This window comes from Phaenicophaeus curvirostris, chromosome 7, assembly GCF_032191515.1.
Source record: "Phaenicophaeus curvirostris isolate KB17595 chromosome 7, BPBGC_Pcur_1.0, whole genome shotgun sequence".
Classification (NCBI taxonomy): Eukaryota; Metazoa; Chordata; class Aves; order Cuculiformes; family Cuculidae; genus Phaenicophaeus; species Phaenicophaeus curvirostris.
This window is the reverse complement of record NC_091398.1, coordinates 41,644,884-41,667,959: the sequence shown is the minus strand read 5'-3', so window position 1 is coordinate 41,667,959 and position 23,076 is coordinate 41,644,884. Positions and strand designations below refer to the sequence as shown.

General features: G+C 48.0%; 1 protein-coding gene across 1 annotated transcript in view; it reads left to right on the top strand.

The window, feature by feature from the left end:
• The window catches only part of ACVR1C (activin A receptor type 1C), a 28,975-nt gene extending 6,601 nt beyond the window's left edge, over window positions 1–22,374 (top strand). Inside the window, exons 2-9 of the mRNA XM_069861603.1 lie at window positions 5,072–5,302; window positions 14,234–14,479; window positions 15,466–15,696; window positions 15,916–16,083; window positions 16,726–16,882; window positions 18,002–18,126; window positions 18,353–18,483; window positions 18,812–22,374. Of these exons, the coding sequence (XP_069717704.1) occupies window positions 5,072–5,302; window positions 14,234–14,479; window positions 15,466–15,696; window positions 15,916–16,083; window positions 16,726–16,882; window positions 18,002–18,126; window positions 18,353–18,483; window positions 18,812–18,937 (1,415 nt within the window). The 3' untranslated portion in view covers window positions 18,938–22,374. The remainder of the gene's footprint in view (window positions 1–5,071; window positions 5,303–14,233; window positions 14,480–15,465; window positions 15,697–15,915; window positions 16,084–16,725; window positions 16,883–18,001; window positions 18,127–18,352; window positions 18,484–18,811) is intronic.
• Window positions 22,375–23,076: the final 702 nt, after the last annotated feature.

The window sequence follows — 23,076 nt, the reverse complement described above, 5'->3', positions numbered from 1 at the left end:
GTCACAAGAAGAAACTGCTGTTGTGAGTAGGCCTGGATTATGACTTAGTAGAAAATTAATGCGTTGTAAAAAGTCTGTGTTGAAACACAGAATCGTGTGTGGTTTATACGAGATAGCAAGTCTGAGCTTTTTTTCACCACATCTTTTAGTTTATTCTTTAGTCCCGCAGCATGAGTCAGCTTATGCCAATTATGTGCTCAATTCTTTCCATTTAGTTTTTGACGTTGCACTATATCTATCTGCTTGTTTTAATTGTTAGCTGCTTTCATTAAGCTGGTGTCTAAACTCATTCTTCCATCTGTTGTTCCCATGTAGCGTCATTCTTGTTCCTTAGTTATCTAGTGATCCGTGTATTTAAAACTGACACTGTAGGAAAAAGGGATGGAAGCATACAAAATCCCCTCTTCTGTTGTGCATCCTTGTGTTAAATTTTTGTGGATGGGATGCTGGTTCGGTTCCTCCCATTAAGTCAGTTGATTGCAGAGTGGGTCTGCCTGTTTTCCTACAGTTGCGTTGAAAAGGAAAAGGAGAAAAAGGTTGCTTTTTACATCACGCAGGTTATTTTCTACCTCAAAGAACAAGTCATCTTGTCCTTGAGTCATAGTGGGTCTCATCCAAGAAACTGGAATGAAGTCTCAGCTCCCTTTGCAATAGGAGCAGAAAGAAAATCCTTCAGAGGTACTGATGTCTTAAAAATGCTAAAACCAGGGAAGACCTGCTCATTGTGCTCTATGTTGCCAGCCGTGTCCTGGGCTGCATCCAGAGCAGTGGGGCCAGCAGGACGAGGGAGGGGATCCTGCCCCTCTGTTTCTCTCTGGTGTCCTCACCTGGAGCCCTGTGTCCAGTTCTGGAGTCCTCAGCACAGGGAGGACATGGAACTGTTTGAGTGAGGCCAGAGGAGGCCATGGAGATGATCCGAGGGCTGGAGCACCTCCTGTACAAGGACAGGCTGGGAGAATTGGGGTTGTTCAGCCAGCAGAAGAGAAGGCTGTGGAGTGACATTAGAGCAGCTTCCAGTGCTGAAAGGGGCTCCAGGGAAGCTGGGGAGGGGCTCTGGGTCAGGGAGTGCAGGGACAGGATGAGGGGAATGGTTTTCAGCTGAAAGAGGGGAGATTGAGATGAGATCTTGGGCAGAAATGTTTTGCTGTGAGGATGAGGAGCCCCTGGCCCAGGCTGCCCAGAGCAGGGGTGGCTGCCCCATCCCTGGAGGGGTTCAAGGCCAGGCTGGATGGGGCTTGGAGCCCCTGATCCAGTGGGAGGTGTCCCTGCCCATGGCAGGGGTGGGACTGGGTGGGCTTTGAGGTCCCTTCCAACCCAAACCACTCTATGATTCTGTGTCTGAAAGTTGCTTTCCTTTCTCAACTTCCCAATCGCCCTGGCTGGCTGTTGGTTCCTCCTCTTGTTCAGTTGGGTCTTGCAAGTGCCAGGCTTCTCTTGGGAAGGCACAGGACTGCACCCTTCCCTTGTGCGGCGTCTCTTTGTAGCTGCTGTCCCCGTGGAGGGCAGCCCGCAGCACGTCCTCTCCCGCTCTGCCCCAGCCCTGCCCCGGCTGCCCAGCCGGCTGCTCGCAGGACCCTAACGCTGCTCTGGGAGATGCAGGGCAAGGTTGTTAATGACTGCTGGCGAATTACGTGCTTGGACAGCGGTAACCGTTGGTAACCAAGTTTGGATGCCTGACATAGCTCACCCTCTCAGGCCTTGGCATATTTCACTTGTTCACTTTCTCCTGATTTCTCAACCAGAGAATGCAGTGCTTTAAGTGGCTTGTTGTCCTTGAGTAAATAAAGGAGTCACGTTCATTACTGGATTAAAGAATGCCTCATTTTGAGACTTTGGGAGGATGTTTTCCTCCTGCCACTCTCATCCTTTCCCCTAATTCCACTTCTCCAGTTTCCATGATGGTGGAAGTCCCCAGACTGTGCCTTGCTACTAAGGTTGCTGGGACCATCCCCAGGACCAGAGCTGGGGAAGAGCGACGCTCCCGCCGTGGGGAGGGAAACAGGCATTTCTTGCTGTGTGTAGAGACTTGCAGAATTTCAGTCAATATGTGCGAACATTTCCTCTTCCTTCGTGCCACGAAATGGCTCCTTGGGAGGGGAAGTGTGGGTTGGTGTTGGCTGGAGAAGTGTGGGAGACATGGAAGGTCTTTCACTGTTGGGCTGTTATCCCTCTGGTCTCTAAACTGAGGAGAGGACAAGAGGGAATGGCCTCAAGCTCCGCCAGGGGAGATTTAGGCTGGACATTAGGAAAAAATTCTTCACAGAAAGGGTCATTGGGCACTGGAACAGGCTGCCCAGGGAGGGGGTTGAGTCACCTTCCCCGGAGGTGTTCAAGGCATGGGTGGACGAGGTGCTAAGGGATATGGTTTAGTGTTTGATAGGAATGGTTGGACTCAATGATCCGGTGGGTCTCTTCCAACCTGGTGATTCTATGATTCTATGATTCCCAAGGATCCAAGCTCCTCTTCTGGTTCTGCTGAGGTGAGGCGGCTGAAATAGCACAGGTGCAGGAGAACGGTGCTTTCATGGTTATATTTTAAGAACAGCTTTCTTCTCTGTTAACAAGGGCTTTTTGGTGTACATAAGTGCTTCTGGAAACATGGTTCAGTGTTTGCATCTGTTTTGAGTTTTCTGTCCTTTTCTCTACATGAGAAATTAGCCACTAGCACAGGCAGGTATCTGGGGAGCTAGGTTTTTTGTAGAATTATATTTCGAAATGGTCTATGTCAGTCTTCTGGGAGGAGACTCTTGGCTTGCCCATGGCTCAAACTCTGCTCTTGTCTTTGAATGGATTCGGCCACACTGTTCTGTTTTTTTCCCCAGTGTTTAACTGTGGGTGAGCAATGACAGAAGACACAATACTAGGAACATCTGAAATACAAGGCTGAAGGGGGAAGGAGGGCAGGTTTCACCTCTTGGTAGGACCCCTTTGAACCTGTTAGGACCAGACATGTGTAAAGTTTTTGTTCTTGCCAATCGGTGTTTTACTCTCAGCTCTCGCAGTATTGTCCCTTTTGATTTCCACCAGCCATCACCTGACAGTCCACGATTGTTCCAGCCTGGAGTTTAGGAAACCTTGTCTAGAGTGGCTGATCCTGGGTGCAGGCAACTGCAGGGAAAGAAAGTGAGATCAAGAGCAGGGGAGTAAAGTAGGAGCTGGGTGAGGGTGAAGGAGGACCTGTTTGGGGTGGGAGAATGCGTCCACGGGGCTTTGAGAACTGGCACAGTATAAATAGTGAGTGTGAGGAGCAGTGGCAGTGGCAGCAGAGGATGCACTGAGGGGAGCTGTAGGTGCTCCTAGGGTTGAGTGGCAGTGGTGTTTGGAGCTGCCTAAGGATGAGGGGATGGGGACTGGAATGGGACAGCTGGTAGGAACAGGGTTGGGAAGCCCAGGCTGATGGCTTTGTACCCACTAGGGGAGTAGTTCTCAGCTTATTTAAAAGGAATGATTAAAAAAGGCAACAGTTCAAGTGTAGTTGGACAAACACACATAAAAAAGTTTTTAGGATATAATGTTTTGGGTGTGGACAAGTTTTTCTTTGTATGATCTTCCACCTCTTCCAAACACAACGCAGTGTTCCCGTCAGAAGTCCGTGTGCCTGTCTCGCATGATTTCTGTGAGCTCAGAGTTTCTGAAGGAGAAGAGGGAATGAATGCTTGTCAAGCTGCCTTGGTCTCCAGGACTTTCTAGTCTTCAGTGGTCGTGAAAATACTCTGGAAGTACGGTGCTCCCCACGCTCCTTTCCCTGCTGCTGCCAGCTTCTCCTCTGGTGGCCAAATACTTCTGCTTTCAGAAGCAGTAAGAGTGTGATTGGGTTGTACTGAGAATTTTGACCCCCCCCCAATTTTTATTTTTTGTTCTTTTTTTGTGTAGGGCATCTTACAGAAACACCTCTGTGGGGAACGGGGATGACTTCCATCACGCTGTGACCTTTTGGTTGTGGGCAGTAGATTAGATGAGTCAGTTTGGACCAACGTATTCAGAAATAACAGGAGAAATGGGATCAGAACCTTTCTGTAGGTAATGTAGAAAGAAAAAAAAATGTCCAGTAAAGTAAAATAGCTTTAAATTGGAACAGGGAAGATTTAAATTAGACATTAGGAAGGAATTCTTCATGGTGAGAGTGGTGAGGCCCTGGCCCAGGCTGCCCAGAGCAGGGGTGGCTGCCCCATCCCTGGAGGGGTTCAAGGCCAGGCTGGATGGGGCTTGGAGCCCCTGATCCAGTGGGAGGTGTCCCTGCCCAGGGCAGGACAGGGAATTGGGTGGGCTTTGAGATCCCTTCCAGCCCAGCCCAGTCTGTGATTCTGTTCATCAGTGAGGTGAAAGGCGATGCAGGAGTTTAAATGAATGCGGTCCAGCCCAACCACTAATCTGCAAACTACGGGAATATGGATGGAACTGTCAGTTCCCTGCTGTGGATGGCACTGCAAAGGCCATTTCCCACTTTATTTTTAGACCATGAGAAAGAGGAGAGAAAAACAACATCATGACATGCCTGAAACATTGAAGACACTTGTGACAGTCTTATATTCATTTCCTCGAGTAATACTTTTATTTTGCAGTATTGGTGATGATGTGTCTGTTTTTCTTCTGCTAGATCTCTTATTTGTTTGGATCTGATGAGTCTTGCTCCTGGCATCTCTTCCAGGACTACGGTAATGTCTTTAAGGAAGAGATTCACCTGCTTGGTTGCTGGGTGATGGATGGTACTGAGAGCAAGCTGAAGCAGGTAGGCAGTGGTGTGGTTCCTAGCGTAGCCTGCACCCAGGATAAACATGAGCATACGGTACCAAGGGAATTTGTTGCAGGTCTGAGCTCAAGATAAACACCAAAAGCTGTTATTTCAGAAGGGTAGCACAAGAGGAAGGTTGTTGTAAAGAAAACAAATGGTGTTACTGAATCAGAAAGCAGATTCATGCTGACATATTGTCAGGCTTGGTGCCATGACTGTTCCCCCGAGGAGCTGTTCCAGTGCTCCATCACCTCTCCTAATGTCCACTAACACTCCCCTGGCACATCTTCCTGCCATTCCCTTGGGTCTTCTTATGAAATCCGGACCCCTCTCTTTCAGGTCTGCAGTGCGTGTGCCAGCTGTGCGAGCACACCAACTTCACCTGCCAGACGGAAGGTGCCTGCTGGGCCTCGGTCATGCTGACCAACGGGCGCGAGGAGGTCATCAAGTCCTGCGTCTCCCTCCCGGAGCTGAACGCCCAGGTCTTCTGCCACAGTTCCAAGAATATCACAAAGACCGAGTGCTGCTACACTGACTTCTGCAACAACATCACTCTCCGCCTGCCTGTCGGTAAGTGCTTTCCGAGTGCCCAACGCTGTTCAAAGGCTTGTGTCACAGCTCCAGATGTTGTGCAGAGAGTGCAGCCCTGAGGTCCAGCTGATGGGGGTTTTGAAGGCTGTCTGTGAAAAAGGAGCTATGTTTTTCCAAACCGCAACTTTCTTTGGGGAAAAGTGAATTTATTGCATCTTCTGAAGGTATTGGCATAAACCACGAAGGTGAAATGTCTGAAGGAAGCAGGCTTATGACCTCACAGGTTTTGTGGGCTGGAATGTCTTAAGGGAGTTTGTGCTTTGCATTGGCATCAGTCTAGATGTTAGGGAGATGATCTGGGAATTAGAGGAGCTGAAAGCCATTAACTGGTGCTTCACAAGTCACAAGGCTATAGTGATGACCTAGACTGGCCGGTTTTACAGCCTCAAAGCTCTCTGCATGCAATCTAAAAGACCTGCTTCAGGTGGCTCAGGTAAGAACTCAGGCCAGAGGGATCTGGAAAGGTGGTGGTTGTAGGTACCCACTGTGAGCTGTATATGGAAAATGCCTCCTGTGTTTTTGGAGAGACCAGTCTCTGGGTTGTGGTGAGCTGTGACCCATGATGGGGCAGTCGGGTGTCCGAGAGCCGCTCTTCTCCTTGTCCTTGGCCAGTCTGTGTCACCGAGTGCCACGGCATCGTGATCTGCCTTGCTGAGCAGTTACTGTGTGGGCGCCTGTGCGTTAGGAGCAAAGGATCTGTAGGGGCTCCTTGGTGGTCAGGAAGGCAGATGTGTGCCCAGTTGTTGAGGTGGGTCATACGGCACAGAGGGCCTTCTGCTGCAGGTGAGAGGCTGAAGGACACCAAGTTGTTGCTGGGGGAAGTCTCGGGCCGATGCTGTTTCAGCAATGTTGTTAGTCTGTCTTGAACTTTGGGGTTGTGCAGTTCATTTTAGCAGCTTTTCTTTGGCTTTCGATTAGTGTCATTGATTCTTGCCCAGCAGGGACAAGAAGGTGTAGGATTCGTGCTCCCAATTAGAGGGAGGAAAAAGATTGATGCTTCCAGGAGCTCTGAGCATTACACAGCTGGTGTGGTCCTCGAGTCTGCCAGAGTTGTGTAATGAAGTTGATTTGGTGCTCTTAAAAAATAAATATTTATATTATTTAAAGTTTAATTATCTGACTCTGCTTGCCAAGATTTGTGTTTAATCCAGGCTTCTCTGAAAAAGCTGTAAGATGTTTTACTTTATCAGATGATACCTTTCAATGCACTTGTCCTGGTGAGAGATGTTGCAGGTAAGAAAGATGCAAATTAATACATAATTAACAATTATAAATTGCACTTAAGCTGCTATCATGTAGTACGTCACGGAGTGTAAGAGGCTGTTCCTGGGAGGCCTTGCTGTATCCTAGAAGGTACAGGAGGGCAGACTTCGGGGGAGCTGCTGTGGAACCAGCGTCTCTTGGTGCAGACACGCAGATGCCAGGTGCTGCCAGAGGGAGGTCTGTTCCCAACAGCCTCTCAGAGGAGCCAGCCTAGGTAGAAGCAGTGTTGGAGTTTTTTAAGGAATCCTGGGTCAAAACTGCTATTTATAAGGGAGTAGTGGACGCGTGGCTCTTGTCCTAGCACTTGAACTGGTAGTTGCAAAACCTCTGGGTTTCTATTTCAGTACCAGAGAAAATTACTTAACTTTTAGCCCTTTGCTCTAAACATCTGGGGGGAGTTCATGTTAGATGAATAATTAATGGTGCCAACGTTATTTCTTTCCTGGTCTTTTCTGCCAGCTCTTCTTGTAATAATTCATATTATATTAATATATTAATATATTACAACATCAATATAGTAATATATTAATATATAAAACTTTATTTGGGTCTCAGTAAAAATAAGGTTTCTAAGGGCCATTGCTGAATGTGTAGATGAAGGAGTGGGGCTGCATGAGCTGGGACCATCCCAGGCTGCTGCTGCAGCACCTGTGCCCTTTGCATCAGGATGTTTTGAGCCAGGGGGGTCTCTGCCGAGCTGGTGGTCGTGGCAAGGAAAGCCAGTTGGAATGCCCTTACCTCGGCTGCGTTTGTAGGTGCGTCCCTCTGCATAGAGAACTACTTGCTTCCAAAGCGAGTTTTTAGGCAGCTCCTTGCTCAGCTCGCGTTTCTTCTTCTCTCACTTTGGATCTTGTATGGAACTTGGGCATCCAAGTTGAGGTCTTGGGCTCATCTCTGTCTCAGGGCAAGAATGGAGGCACCATAGTCAGTGACCAGCACTGGATCCATCAGCTGCTCTGGCACCATGGAGGCAGCTCCAGGCTTAGGAATCAGTCCATTATCATTCTGACACTGTAAAAGTTTGTTCCAACCACTGAGTATGGGCTGGGTTCACGCAGCTGGGACTTGCTGTGTTTGGCCCACACTGGCGTAAAGGCTTCCTTGGCCAGAGGTTCATGTGTAGTGTCACCTCTTCCTCTGGCGTATCACCACGTGCCATTGTAGGTCTGTTAGTGCTTGATGCAGCACACAGGCTCTCTCATCTTTAAAATGTACCTGCTTTGTCACACTACAGGTTTAAGTCTCCCACATCCCACCATCCTCTTTTAAAGAGTAACAATACCCACAGTTTGACATCTCAATGTGGAATTTGCATACATCTCCTTTATGCAGAGCCTGGTGTAAAAGTAGAGCATGTGTATAGGAAAAGTTTGCCTTTAGGCAAGAGCGAATCCTGTGGAGGAGGAGAAGCCTTGAGAAGGTCCAGTGTGCTGTGCATCCCTGTCAGGTGAGGCTGGAGCTTGAACTGGCTCTTCCATCCCGGTTACTGCAGCAGCATCAGCTGGGGCCACAAGGCTGGCCCGCAGCTCTTCTTTGTGGGCTTGTCTTGTACAGGTACGGGGAGTGGCTGGGAAACAATCGGATGATTTGCAGCAGGAGGCTCTCTGGGAGCAGGAAGCAATCTGTTCATTTGATTGTCTGTGGATGAATTTCCATAGTAAAACTGTAGATGGCATTACCTGCCTCGTTCAGCAGCGGAGCTCTTGGTCCTCCGCGGATAGCTCTGGCTTTGAGGAGTTCTGGTTGGTTTCTTTTTTGCAATTTGTGAAAATATACATTTTTAAGGACAGGTCCAACCTGGATATCTGCTTTTTATATCCTCATCGTTGTTGGCAGGGATGTCATTAGAGTTTTGCATTGACAGGTGCCGAGTTTCCGAGTGCAGGATCAGTTGGCAGTAGTTGTTTTTCTTCTCCATTCCTGACTTTATTTCCAGGTTTGTACTATTTGAACTCGTGTAGTGACTGCCCCGGCAGGGTGTCTCCTGTCAGTGGGACGTCGTCACAGGGCTGCACAAAAGCACCTGTGTGCCACGTCCTCAATGACCCTTTCTGTGAATCACTGTGTAGGAGAAGTCGACTCGCTGCCCCTCAGCATGGAGCAGACTCTTTTGAGGAGTTGCTAATAAGATCTAGAAGGCTTCCAGTTGTAGCCTTGTGTCTCACAGGATTGTCGGGCTGTGTTTCAGATCTGGGAGGTGATGCTTACGATCTCTGCCCCCAGTTCACTTATGAGCAGGATTTATACCGCTCACCAGCCTCTGTATAGATGGCAGACCTTTGCCTCCAGCCCTGGAGGAGACTGGTGGAGTTTCTCATAGCCTGATGCTTCCGCTTGTTTATGGTGCAGAGTGGTGTTTGACCCTGGGAAGAGTAAGGATGGGCTGAGGAACTTGTTTCCCATCTGTTCTCCAAAGCAGCAAGGTTGATGTTGGCCTCAGTTACCTCCTTAAGTAGAGGCAGTGATTCGGCTGCTGTTGAACTGGAGCCCAAAGGTTGAGGCTATTTATGTTTATTCCCAGACAGAGTAAACAGGGCTTTGTTGAGCTCAGGTGCCTTTGTCTGGTTTGATAAACTGCCTGTAGGTGTGTAGGGAAAAAAGTTCATGCCGCCACTCATAAACTCTTGAACTCAAAATACCTCGAGGTGCTGGATATTGTTTCTCCATCTCTGCAGATGCTGAAAATTGAGGCTGGGTTGGTGTGGGTGGGTTTGCGATTCTGTACAGGGTTCTAGGCTTTTTGACCAGGTTGTTTTCAGGGACTGGTGAAAGGAAATATCAGCCCCTCTGAGAAAACATGCGTGGATGTGTTCAGTGTGTGCAGCCCCACAGCCGGGAGTCAGTGGGAAACAGCAGCATGTCGAGGAACTCTCTGTAAAAGTTTTAATTCTAAAAGTTTTAGGGATTTTCCTTCCAAAATACCTCTGTGATTCCAGCAAAAGGCAGTGCACAGCAAGAATGTCTCCCCTCTGCTCTGTTTTGGGTGACCTGGCACAGCAGCAGCTCCAGAACTTCACCTGAGAAGTGTGTGATTTCTGTTCTGCGTTTGCGTAGTGAAAAATGAGTCAGAGGAGAAGAGAGGCTTTGTGGAACCAGATTAAGCTAATAGAAGGATTAACACTGTATAATAAGTAATTTCCAGCTCTCTTCTTTATTCCTATTGCCCAAACTGTACAAAGGCACAACTGGCACTCCTGTCACCCACACTGGGATGAAAGAAAGGGAAATAGAATAGAATTCCTAAGACAATAATCCCTTGGATATTTTTCTGTTGCCAAGAGAGAAAAATGGTGCCAGTTAGACTAATTGTTGGGCAAGCTTCTCATATTTTGTTGTGTTTTTTTGGTTTTTTTCTTTTTTTTCTTTTAAATCTTGTTTGTAGGGTTTGCATGAACAAATAATTCCTCTTCATTTACCTGTTTGAAAATGCCCAAAGACATTGCAGCTCTCCTAGGAGAATGGTGTATGCAGATATGTTAGTGCTAGAGAAGTCAGACTCTACTGCACCAGGAGTTTTATAAGGTGTATATTAACTCAGAAAATGAGAAAACCCAGCCTTCAACTAATAAACTCCACTGTTTGAATATCTGGCCTTGAACACCTCCAGGGATGAGGCAGCCACAGCTTCCCTGGAAAACCTGTGCTAGTGCTTCCCCACCCTCACAGGAAAACATTTCTCCCTAAGATCCAGTTCTGTATCTCTGACTAGAGCCCCCCATCTGATGCAATATGTTTTTGTACTACATTGGGAAGAATATGTAATTTTTTTCCCCCCGAGTAACCTAGGAATTTAACATGCAAAGTTCAGGGCTTTTAGAAGTCTTATGGTACCCATTATATGTCAAAAGTGAGGCAAATGTTGTGTGAGAATGTCGTTTGCATTGGAGGGGAAAAGAAAATATCTTTTTTTTTCTTCTCTGTTTAAAATTACTCTTTTGTTTACACGACCCGGAATATAAATGCACCTTCTTGTGAAACTGCTAAGCATTGCAGATGTGCTATTTCTGTTTCATACATGGCAACATGCCTTCAGCTTCTATTCTTGATTAGTAGGTCATTGAACTGTCCACTTGAAATCGGATTGCAAAATGTTGTGATTAATGGTGTTGATTTGATGGTTTTAGGTAGTCAGGAGGGATTTTCTTAATTCCTGAAGAGTTTAACATTGCCCAACTGCTGTAAAAGCTACTACACTTCACTGGTGGTGTCACCTTTAATTACTGTTTGTACCTGGTGTGTGGTGCATTTTGCACTTGTGCTGTTTGTCACCTGCCCCGTGCATGGTCTGTGCTGTGGGAAGTCCTGTGGATTCCCACGGAGTCATGGTCTCCAAGCCCAGCAGTGGGCATGGCTCGATGCTGGCTGCAGAACACCCTGCTGCGAGGAATTGGGAGAGAAAACAGCCTCCAACCAACTGCAAAACGGGAATCACAGCTTCTCAAGTCTCCCACGTGGACTCTGTGAAGAACTGGGAATGGTTTGAGTAGCTGCCACCAGCCTTGATCGCATGGTACAGCCAGTAGACTAAAGGATGATGAAGGAGGTTTCCCGTTGACTACTTCCAAGAAACTCTTCTAGACAGCCAGGATCTCTTCATCCCCCAGGACCCCCTGCACAGTGACGTGGACGCCGCAGCTTCCAGCCTCACCGCTGACTTGCCTTCTGCGCTCGAGCTCTCTCCACTTGGCAGCATCTCAGAGGAGGCCTGTAAGCATCACTGATCTTGGTTTGATTCTGAACCGGTGTTGCTGCATAAGTGATAAAGTTGGTGTCTGCTTGTATTCCTGATGCAGGGTGTCACCTCCCACGTGAGCGTGAGCCAGTCTTTGAATTTTGCTTCTGCTTCACTCTGACGTCTCGCTCTGCGTCCCCAGAATGGCCATGAGTGTCTTTGTCCTTGTCCCCTCTGTCCTCTTGCTCCAGCCAAGGTTTCTCCTGTCGAAAGGAGCTCGCTGGCCCTGCCAGACCTGCCGCATCCTCCAGCCGGCCCCGCTGCTCCCCTGGCTCCCCAAGTGCCTCGCAGGAGGGAAAGATCCCTAGGGATGGAGTTCTGCTGCAGTTCTCTGGCAAAGGCGGCACTGTGGTTCTGTAGCGACGCAAACTGTGCCCGTGTGTTTTCAGTGCAAATGGATCAGATCCCTTTGCTGTTAAAACCAGAGACCCTTTTTTTCTGATAAGAACAATTTTGTTGCCGTTTTTAAAAGACAAACAACATTCTTAATGAGCCTTATAAAACTCTGCCATAAAAGCTGTTTCAGCTGTTTACAGCGTACAAATGGTACATGTTACGAATTGTCATCTCCCAGAAGCCTACACCATGTGCTTGTCTGACTTAATTCTGGTGGCAAATCCAGGAACTGAATCTGGATTTGCAGAATGCATGGCAAGGCAGGGTAGACATAGCCAGGAATACGGCTTTAATATTAAAACCCGCTCAAAACAAGTACTGTTTTAGGTTCATCCTGAGTCAGGAGCGTGTCCTGCAGTGAAAGGTGTGCTTGTGGAAAAGCCCATTTCTCCACTCGCCTTGCTCCGCACCCTGATGCTTTGTGCTTGTGGCCCCTGAGCTGCCAGTCTGGAACTGTGGCCTGAGGGCAGGGTGAGGGGCAGTGTGCAAGGGCTGCAGGGGCAGCTAGGGAAAGCCAAGCCGAGTAACATGTTGTGCCCTTAGTGAACCCAGCTTTTTCTGCTGTTGGAAGCACTGCTGGAGCTGCTTCACCATTTCAGGAGCTGCTGGGAACTTTCATGTATGTCTGTAGGTATATATATGCTTTTAAGGTAAAAAGAAAGCCAAGAGTAACTGTTATTCTCTTCCGCCTGTGCAGGTTGGCCGCCGGTGACATCCTGACTGCAAGCAAACAGGCTTGGAAGTAAAGAAAAAGAGAACAGAAGGGGAGAACTTTAAGCAATTTACTCTGGAATGGAGGGAGGTACAGAAAAAGAGGGAGGAGAAGGAAGGAGGTGGCAGGAGCAGAGCAGGTAGGGGACAGCTGTTACTGTGTGCTGCGAGAAGGGCGGCTGTGGCCAGCGGTGAGCTCCGTGCTGATGAAGCAAACCGATGCTCCAGCAGAAGATGCTGTGGGTGAAGGGCGTCCCACCAGGACTGTGCCTGCTCTCTGCCTGTTGGTGTTCGATCCCTGCAGCACCTGCTGCCAAGAGCAAGTACTTCCCAGTAGGGATGCTTGTCACGGCTGGTTGCAGCGGGGAACTCTGCTGCTGCGGTTCAGGGTGTGGGGTTGGTGTGCCGGTCTGTGAAGATGCTGTTTTGAGTCTCTTCCCACTGGTTTGGGTTTTGCTGTTCAGAGCTTCTTGAATGTTTTCCTTTTGAAACTGTTTGCACTGGCCAAAGAAACATAAAGTTCTGTGTTTTGCTCATTTCATGTTCTGTAGTTTTTAAGCAGTTGCTGGAAAGAGTTGCATTTTATTATAAATATCTTGTGTCTGTATGCCTTTTACAGCCCCTGGCAATGGATAATGTGTGGCCACCAGCAGAAATGGGGTGGCCAGCAGGAGCTGGGAAGGGATCGTCCCCCTGGACTTGGTGCTGGTGAGGCCGCACCTTGAATCCTGGGTTCAGTTGTGGGACTGTCAAGACACTGAAGGGTTGGAGCGTGTCCGGAGAAGGGGGACAGAGATGAGGAAGGGTCTGGAGCGCGGGTGTTACGGGAGTGGCTGAGGAACCTGGGGCTGTTTAGTCTGGAGAAAAGGAGGCAGTTACACAGTGGGGACGGTGTCTGTTGCTGGATGTGGATTATCCATGTATGGAGCTGCTGTCCGTGCTACTGGGTGCACAGCGTGAGTTGCTGATGGTCAGGATGGTGGTGGATGTGCTGGCACCAGGCTGCGCCACAGTCGGGCTCCCACAGCTTGCTGGTCCCAGCTCCTGATCTTCAGCAGCAGGAGGGGTGAAATTGGCAAACTGCAGATGAATAGCATTTTGCCAATGTGAACAAGTTAAAACTGAAGTTTGTGTGGATTTAGTAACAGAAAAGTGGGGATACAATCAGACACTCCTGTGAGGAGGGTGAAATGTCAGCCTGTTATGAGGAGCTTCCCAGCGCTGTCCCTGGGTGCGGGTGATGGCCTGTGTTGCACCTGCCCTCCAGCCGTGCTCTCATCAGCCACGTGCTGCTCCAAGTCTCCACTGTGAGTCTACGCCAGCTCTCATTTACCAACCCCCAGTGGGACAGCTCTCTGCAGCCAGCTTTCCTGCAACTCTACATGGCGAGCCCCTAACCTTCCCTATGGAGAGTTGTCCCTGTGGAGAGGTGGCTGTGTGGAGTGGTCCCATGGAGAATCAGTTGTGTAGCGTTGTCCCACAGCAAATTGGCCACTGTAGAGAGCTGGCTGCGGAGAGCTGGCCCTTTCTGCTTCAGTGGTGTTTCCTTGAGGAACTGCTCGTGGGGTGATGTGTCTGAGGTGGTGGAGTTCACTGGTGATGACAGTGCTAACCTGAGCCCAAGGTACCTGCGAAAAAGTGTGTGTGTGGATTCTCCGTAACTTACAGAAAGGTTGTCTGTCTCACTCCTGCCAGTCCCGATCAGGATGACTTTGGGAAATCATCAAATCTTAATATATTGTCGCTCCACAGCCCTTCACTTACTGTCTTTTTCCTTCCATCCTCCTCTCCTTTGTATCTTCCAAAAGCATCGGAGTCACCAGGCAGGGCCGGCACGGGACCGGTGGCGCTGGCGGTGACGGTGGCGGTGCCAGTCTGCGTCCTGTCCCTCGTGGCGGTGCTGGCGGCGTGCACGTGCCAGGGCCGGCGCTGCGCCCGCGGCAGGATGAAGCAGCCCAACGTGGAGGAGCCCCTCTCCGAGTGCAACCTGGTGAACTCTGGGAAGACGCTGAAGGATCTCATCTATGACATGACGACCTCCGGCTCCGGCTCTGGTAGGTGCGGGCTGCCCAGCTGCCCTGCCCTCGCCTGGGAGCGGCTGCAGGTGCTTCGCTGCCAACTTTCAGAAAAACTGTTCTTGATGCCATCTTGCTCGCAGAGCGATAAAGAACATTGCCTGCTGGGCAGAGGATACTGATGGAGGAGCCTTTTCTCTGGCTCTTGTACCAATGATGAATTTTCTGTTAAGGGAGGTTTTGGCCCAATGTGTGGCTGTACCTTACAGTGGCAACAGAGCTTTGTGTGCTCTTTTTCTGTCAAATTACAAAAGTTCAGTCCCTTGTTTGAATGGCAGGGTTCAAAAAGTTAATTCAGAAGTTATTTTCAAGCATGGAACAGAACATTGCTGCCTGACGTGGCATAGCTGATTAAAAAATGTACTGAATTTAACCAAATGAGTCAGGATGCAACTCCTGGCATTTTTATAGTGGTGTCAAAATAACGTTAGTCCATATTCTTGTTCTGAGCAGAATCCCAGCCTTTTTAATATCTTACCCATGTCTGATATTCTGTCTCCTATAATGCCTCCATTGCTATTGAAGAGTTGTTAAAGCAAAAAAAATGCAAAACTGAGATGAGAGTTGGTAATTAGTGTTCCCTTGCAGGGTCATGCTCTTAGGATGGGGAGTCGTAGAATCATAGAATGGTTTGGGTTGGAAGGGACCTCAAAGCCCATCCAGTCCCACCCCTGCCCTGGGCAGGGACACCTCCCACTGGATCAGGGGCTCCAAGCCCCATCCAACCTGGCCTTGAACCCCTGCAGGGATGGGGCAGCCACCCCTGCTCTGGGCAACCTGGGCCAGGGCCTCCCCACCCTCACAGCAAAACATTTCTTCCCAAAATCTCATCTCAGTCCCCACTCTTTCAGCTGAAAACCAAAAGCAAAGTAATGAATATGGACCACTGGAAAATATCAAGCTTTGGGATTTAAAGGTCACTGCTGAATGATTTCACAAATTCCTGTCTCTTCTCTATAACTCAGGTTTGCCTCTGCTGGTACAAAGAACAATTGCCAGGACGATTGTCCTGCAGGAAATCGTAGGAAAAGGCCGATTTGGTGAAGTCTGGCGTGGAAAATGGTGTGGAGAAGACGTAGCTGTGAAAATCTTCTCCTCCAGAGATGAACGGTCCTGGTTTCGGGAGGCAGAAATTTATCAGACGGTGATGTTGAGGCACGAAAACATCCTGGGCTTTATTGCTGCCGATAACAAGGGTAGGCTCTGCATTGCGTGTTGTGTCCTGGGCGTTTGTCTCAGAGTTGCTTTTGCTGCCCCTGCTCCCATCTGGAACACCACACTGAGCCTCGTGGCTGTCCTGAGCTACATCCTCCTGTGGCAGCCGGCAAACTTGGGGTTTTTTTTGCCTGAGTTGAGCACAAATTGGGGAAGGCTTCTCCTGGCTGGTTGGTTTTAATCAAGCTTCCTTTGGGCAGATAACGGGACGTGGACACAACTCTGGCTTGTCTCTGAGTACCACGAGCAAGGGTCACTGTTCGACTACCTGAACAGAGGCACAGTGACAGTGGAGGGCATGGTCAGGCTGGCGCTGTCGGTGGCCAGTGGGCTGGCGCATCTTCACATGGAGATTGTTGGCACGCAAGGCAAGTGCTGCCCTCCCACAGGGCCTCCCAGCATATTCATAGAATCACAGAATAGTTTGGGTTGGAAGGGACCTCAAAGCCCGTCCAGTGCCACCCGTGCCATGGGCAGGGACACCTCCCACTGCATCAGGGGCTCCAAGCCCCATCCAACCTGGCCTTGAACCCCTCCAGGGATGGGGCTTCAGTGTTATTTGCAAAACGTTTATAGGTTACGTGGTACTGTAAGCATGTTACAAACTTTTCTACTGCCAGAAAGAGTATTGTCATAACTGATGTGGTGTGTGTATACAGAGAGCAGGGATATCACCTTACCCCTTTCACTCTCTGCGCTCTGTCCATGCCTTCGAGTGGGAGCGGCTGTGCTGAATTAGCTGCTCTGATGAACCACTTTCTAAATAAATTTGGAGAGTGAACTTACAGTTTTTCTTTTTGTGTTTTATTTCTGATACTGGAACAAAAACATCCTCAAGGCTTTCTTTTTAGTTTCATTGCATTTGGCAGGGCTTTCGTTAGCACAAAATAGGCTGTAATGTTTTTCACGGGGCATAGTAACAAAATTGAATAAAACTGGTTTTGCTTTTTTGCGTGTTACGTTATGCTGCTGTTATCCAAACTGATGGCACTTTCTTTTCCTTCAATCAGGGAAGCCAGCGATCGCACACCGAGATCTGAAATCTAAGAACATCTTGGTGAAGAGGAATGAAAGCTGTGCCATCGCAGACCTGGGGCTGGCGGTGAAGCACGACTCAGTGCTGAACACCATTGACATTCCCCAGAACCCCAGGGTGGGGACCAGGAGGTGGGTAAGGATGGGCTTTTCTCAACAGAGACTGCCTTTCTCAGCTTTCCTGGCCCTTTGCTCCACTGGTGACTCCTTGTCCTGATTTAGGCTCTGCAGGAAAACGCAGGGCAGTTGTGGTCCCCCCCAATAGGGAGAAGGGAAAAGGAAATGAGGGAGAGACCTCTGGGCTAGAAGCTAAAGCACCTCTAATGAAACAATAATAATAAAAAAGACAATTCCACTAATAAAAAATAGTAAAATATATCCAAATATGTGAAATCGACCCTCCCTAATGAGCCTATGTCATACTGATGCTGCAGAGAAGATGCAGGGAAGGTCCCGGGCTGGACTTAGTGGCAGGCAAGAGCTGGATTCAGGAATGCACAGATCAGGATGAGGGGCAAATAGGTGGACAAGGTCTTTACTGGATGCCGGCTATTAAAAAAGAGGGCTCGACCCTCATGATCCCTTAGCTTTATACTGAGTATGACATGTATGGGATGGAATATGCTAATGACTAGTCTGGGTCACCTTTCCTGTCCGTTCCTCCCTGCAGGTGCGACCCTTTTTGGCCTCTTACAGCATTCCACCAACTCAAGGATGGCCTTGGTCTCCGTGGCATTAACTATAAGCAATGACCTTCCTGCATACTGATGCCCTGTTACTTCGGTGATAACTAAAAACATCAGGCGTTCCCACCTGACAAGACAGTCACAGTCTGAAAAACATGTTAGCCTGCAGAAACTGAAATTACTTAGAAAAGGCTTAGCTGAAAAGTTAGAGAATTGGTTTAGGTCAAACCAGAACATTCCCCCTCTGCTTTTGGCATCTGTCAAGTGTTGGCAACTGACCACAACCCTCCGTCCTCGCCGGGTGGGTGTGGAAGGCAGATTCCAGCCCTGGGCTGGTGCAGAGCTCGCGGCTGCACGGTATGTGCGGCTGTAGGCAGCTGCAGCGTTAAATTCATCCCCCAGGCCAGCTCTCTCACTTTCCCTTGGAATCAAAAGGGTTTTCCCTTTTCCTCCTTATCCCCCTTTTCCCAGCAGTTCTGGCACTGCCTGCCTTGGTGTGCAGCAGCACAGCTGTGATCTTTTGTATGTGCTCCCTTGCGCAAACTGACCTCTGTGTCCTTTGAAGGTACATGGCTCCCGAGATACTTGATGATGTGATGAACACGAACATCTTTGAGTCCTTCAAGCGCGCAGACATATACTCTCTTGGGCTGGTGTACTGGGAGATAGCCCGAAGGTGCTCTGTTGGAGGTGAGGCTTCTGGCATTTTCATTTCACGATCCAGACTGCCTTTATCTTCAATAAAACAAAAAAAAATAATCATTTGTGTCCCTGCCCTCTCAGATATCTCAGCACCGTGAGGCAGTGGAAGTTTTGTGGAGTGATTGTTCAAGGTGGCCCCAAATATTCCTCTCCTCTCTTTCATCTCTTTCAAACAATTCTGGAGTTTGTGTCACCTACACACAATCTTTCGTAGGGGTCATGGAGGAATACCAGTTGCCTTACTATGATGTTGTGCCTTCTGATCCTTCGATAGAAGATATGAGAAAAGTGGTTTGTGAGCAGAAGCTCAGACCAAATATTCCCAACCAGTGGCAGAGCTGTGAGGTAAAAGCAGTTTTCCAGTTCATTATGAAATGTGTTTAAATTAAGACTGAATTTTTCAGTGGGACAAAGGGAACTCAGTGCCCAGGCTTTCCTGAATTGGAACATGTTGCAGATATTTAGCTCTTTTCCAGCTCCCAGATCAATACCTGGAAACCTGCCTTGGCACAAAATGGTGAGCTCTCTGGACGATAGATCTTGATTTATGACATCGCTCTTGTCTTACCGTTTGGGAGAGCTGTATTTTATTTTTTAGTATTGCACTTAACAAATTAAAAGCAGGAGGGGATGGTTTCACTCTTAGCCTGTTCTGTTACTCTCTGCTTCGCAGGCGCTGCGCGTGATGGGCCGGATAATGCGGGAGTGCTGGTACGCCAACAGCGCCGCCCGCCTCACCGCCCTGCGCATTAAGAAGACAATTTCACAGCTCGGCGTGCAGGAGGACTCCAAAGCCTGATGGAGAGCAAGAGGGGAATGAATTCTGCTGTTCATCTTTCAACATGTGATAGTATTTTTCTTTTCGGTCTACCTCACATAACGTGGTTCAGTATTTAAGTGCCCGAGCCAGAGCACTCACATCGAGCTTCATCTTTGGCCGCTGGAACGGGCAGCTTTGGACTTGTAGTGTGTACTTTATACAGCAAGTCTGACTCACTTTGGTTTTCCAAAGTGAATTCGGCACTGGGCAAATCGCAGAGAGGAGCTTCAGGCACCGCAACAGTGTGAAAATCCCTTTTGCTATTGCACTTTCTATCCCAGTCAAGCCCCGGACTCGTTAGAAATTGCTGGTGTTGGTTAAAGCCCGTCTGCGAGAGAAAACACATGTTTTTATCCTCAAACCAAGTAAAAGGCCAAATTTAGTCAAGCTTTTCACATATTCTTACACAGGAATCTGAAAAGGGGCTGTCAGTGCAATGCATTTTAAATGCTATATTGATCATTACCTGAGCAAATAAAGGTGAAAATTCCACTTGGCAGGTATATTGTGAACAAAGCATCTAGTCCATCTTATATTCACTCTTATTTTTATTGTCTTGATTTCATATACAGTGTAATAGTTAGAATTTGGAGTTATTTTACTCTGTTCATTTGTTCATTGAATGTTTTGATCAAGGGATGATTTTTAATGGTTAATAGGAGAAACAATAGAGGCAATACTTTCTGATAGATGCGTAGGGATGGAATTGGAGAAATTCTACCTGAACTGCAGAAGTATATATATTTTTAACAGCATCTTGCCATTCTGTCGCTGCTAATGTTTTTTAGTGCCTTTTGATGTATTAGGGGGAAGCTTTAAAAAAATTAGTTCTTGGGAACCAGCTGAAACCTAGCAGAGAGCTTCTTGTAGTGGTGAGGAACCGTGCGCCTGCCTGGCACTGGTGGAGGACTCGGGGATGTCCTCGCGACCGGGGACACCGCTGCGGTGTTTGGGGCTGGCAGAGCTCCTGCTCCGGGCTGGATGCTGGACCAGCGCCTGGGGCTGTGGGAGATTAATGTGCTTTCACCACCCTGGCTTTTGGCACCTGAAATGAGTGTTTCAGACATACCTGTGCTTGGGACTGGGTTACTGCTTGCTGTTGTCTGTCACAACCTGTTAAAATGTAAATTTAAAGCGCTGCTGTCCTTGTATGAAGCCAATGCAGCCTGTTCAGAGGCTTTGTGGGGATTTCTGTGCTGGCCCCAGGTTGGTGAGAAGTATTCACATCTCTAATCATATTTGCACAATGCTGCAAGCTAATAAGCGGGGAGTTTTCTCTAAATTCACTGCTGTTTTGGCATTTTGTGAGATGTCTGCACATGTGAATATGGTATTCTAATGTTTTTAATAGCCAAATTTGCACATTTCATAATAATATAGTTCTTTAAATGTTTCTACGTCCAGGTGGTCTGTGGAAATCAAGCCCATAGATGTTTCCAGAGTAGCAAAGCTTTGCAAAAATTCAGCGTAGCACACGCAGCTCGATGCAAGTAAGCTGTTAGCGAATTATGGTATTTAAAGTCAGCCTTTTGGATAAAACCTTCTGAATTGGGGCTCTTAGAATAGGTTAAACTTTTACTGAGTGGGGTGGATGGTAGTTTCAGTACTCCATGTTTCATCTGGATATACACGCTCTTGGATGTCACGGACATCTTTAGGGATGTTGATTACCCTGTAAGTAGGCTGTAAAGGAATTTAGCTGTTTGCAGAACTTTGGATCATTCCTGCTAGTGTTCAATACTGCAAGGCTTTGCCTTGTGTTATGGTCTGGTAGCTGAGTGGTGGAGAATATTTCTACTCGATTGCTAGTAGGTTTTTTTCCCCAACATGCTTTCTGACACATAATCAGTCATTTTAGAGACGTCATTCTCCTGTGCTTTGGCTGCATGAACCACACCGGGGAGCTCTGTCGATGCGTACGAAGCTGTTTGAGGTATGATCATTGCAGATCTCTGATCCAAAGCCTGATGCTGAGTTGGAAGCAGAAGTTTTGTTCTTGTAGACTGCAACATAGAAAAAAAAAATCCTTTACAATCTTTTCCAATGTTAATGATTCTGTGATTAATATTTTTGCCCTGGTTTCCTTTTTCCTGCCCTTGCTGAGAGCAGGCGCACATTTTAGTGAGCTGAAGTTAAACATAACTGAGCCAAGGGGCTGGTGTTGCTGCACGAGGCTATGAGATATTTATAGCTGTAAGCTCCTTTAAAAAGCACCAAAAAGTCTTTGTTTTGGTAACCTTTTCCCTCAGTATAGACTTCTGTTCTGAGAACAGAGGTTACACTGAGGCATTTCTTTGCGGTTTTAGGGAGGCTTTGGTTTCTTGAGAGGTTACTGATGTTCCTGCTAATCTTCATTTAAAGCACAATTTCTGAATCTCATAGGAAATTTCAAAGTTAGGGATGCTCAAGAGCAGTCACTACATTTAACCTCTCCTAAGGGATGCTTCTTGTTTAGAGGAGGTGCTAATTTTCTTTAATTCGCTTCTAATACCAACCTAAAACTTAACGCATGGAATTTGAACTGAAAGGGAAGGTCAATTAATATTTTTCTCCAGCACCTGATTTTTTTTTTTTTTTTTGTTTCCTTAAACGCTCCCTCCAATGAGAAATTTAGACTGTAATCTCTTTGTACTTTGCTATTTTTATAGTCATTTGCACTTAGCCAAGATCGTTCCCTGATGGAACCCTGTAATGAACCCTGCGGAGAGCCCTGTAATAATACTTTAGTTACTGTTAGGTCATTTCTGGTTTTGATAATAGATTTAGGAATTAGAAATAAATTGGTTTAGAGATTTGTCTCTGAGCAAGGGCTCAGAGCTGGGCAGAGGGAGATCTTCTTGTGGTCCCTGTGCAGCTGCTAGGGAAAGACACCCGTGTTGTATTTTCATAGACAACACAATTTATGAATGTAGGGGAAATCGGCATTAGGAGGTACAATATATTTCTACAGAGTACGAGAAATGTGCAATAAGTTGTAACCAAAGGCGCCGAATGTATTTTTGGCATAAAGACTGATTGTATTTTGTATGTAGCTACTCCATTTGTGTCTAAATCTGCTGTGGTTTTCGGTCCCCAGAGAGAAATGTGTAGTGTTTGGTCAATCTACGAACCAGGTTCCGAGTTGTCTGTTTTTTAAAGAAGCATAAATATTTTGTCTGGACGTAGTGTAATATTTTAGGACTTAGTAGAGCAGCACCATGATAAAACTCGGCCTTCGTATTGTGAAATACCTGAGCTGCTGGACACTGCGGCAAGTTGGTTTTAAAACTATCACTGAAGCTATCGCTGGAAATCACAGCTGCCTCGGATGTAAATGATCTGTTTCAATGTTGTATTTTGTATGCATATTTTACATACCGGTATCCTTTTGGCAAGACGTGGCGATTTTAATAAATGAAGCACATTCTGCCCTTGCATTCCTGTGAAATGTAAATCTGTTTTCTTGTTCATGTTTGTTGGTGAGAGGAAAGGGGGCGAGGACAGTTGTCTCTGTTGACAGAGTGGCCCTATGAGTGGCTCTATGTCTGAGTTGTCCTGCGGGCAGCGGGGGCTGCAAACAGGAGCAGAAGCCCTTGGGCCATCGCATGTCCCCCAGCTCCTTGCCCAGAGGGGAGCTGCCACCGAGCCTGGGGCTCTTGCATCTCTGTAGAGACTGGGAGAGGACAGGTTCCTGCTGGCCACCGCGTCCCATCGCTGCTCCCGGCTGATGTGCTGCAGAGTGGGGGGTGAGTGGTGTCTGGAGGGGCATCCCGCCTGCTCTCTCTGGGGTGTCTGCACTGATGGTGAGTCAGCTCGCTGTTCCTCCCCGCACGCACTCTTCCTGCTGCAGAGCAGACACTGATGCACGGAGCATCCCCCTGCTGCTTGCGGCTGCGCCAAACCCTTGTTCTGTAAGGGAGATGAGCAGCTGGGAAGCACCAGTGCTGACCCAGAGCGTTCCCTCTGCCCTTGGGCCTCCCTGGCTGGGGAGCAGCAGCTTCTCTCCCTGCTGAGGCACAGGGTGATGTCTTGTAGGGAGAACCTGCTCGTGTGAACTCTGGCTGAGCTCCCTTTTGCTAAAGTCCTTGGATCACACTCTTCCAGCTATTTGGGTTTTCAGCAGGGTAAATCCAAGTGAG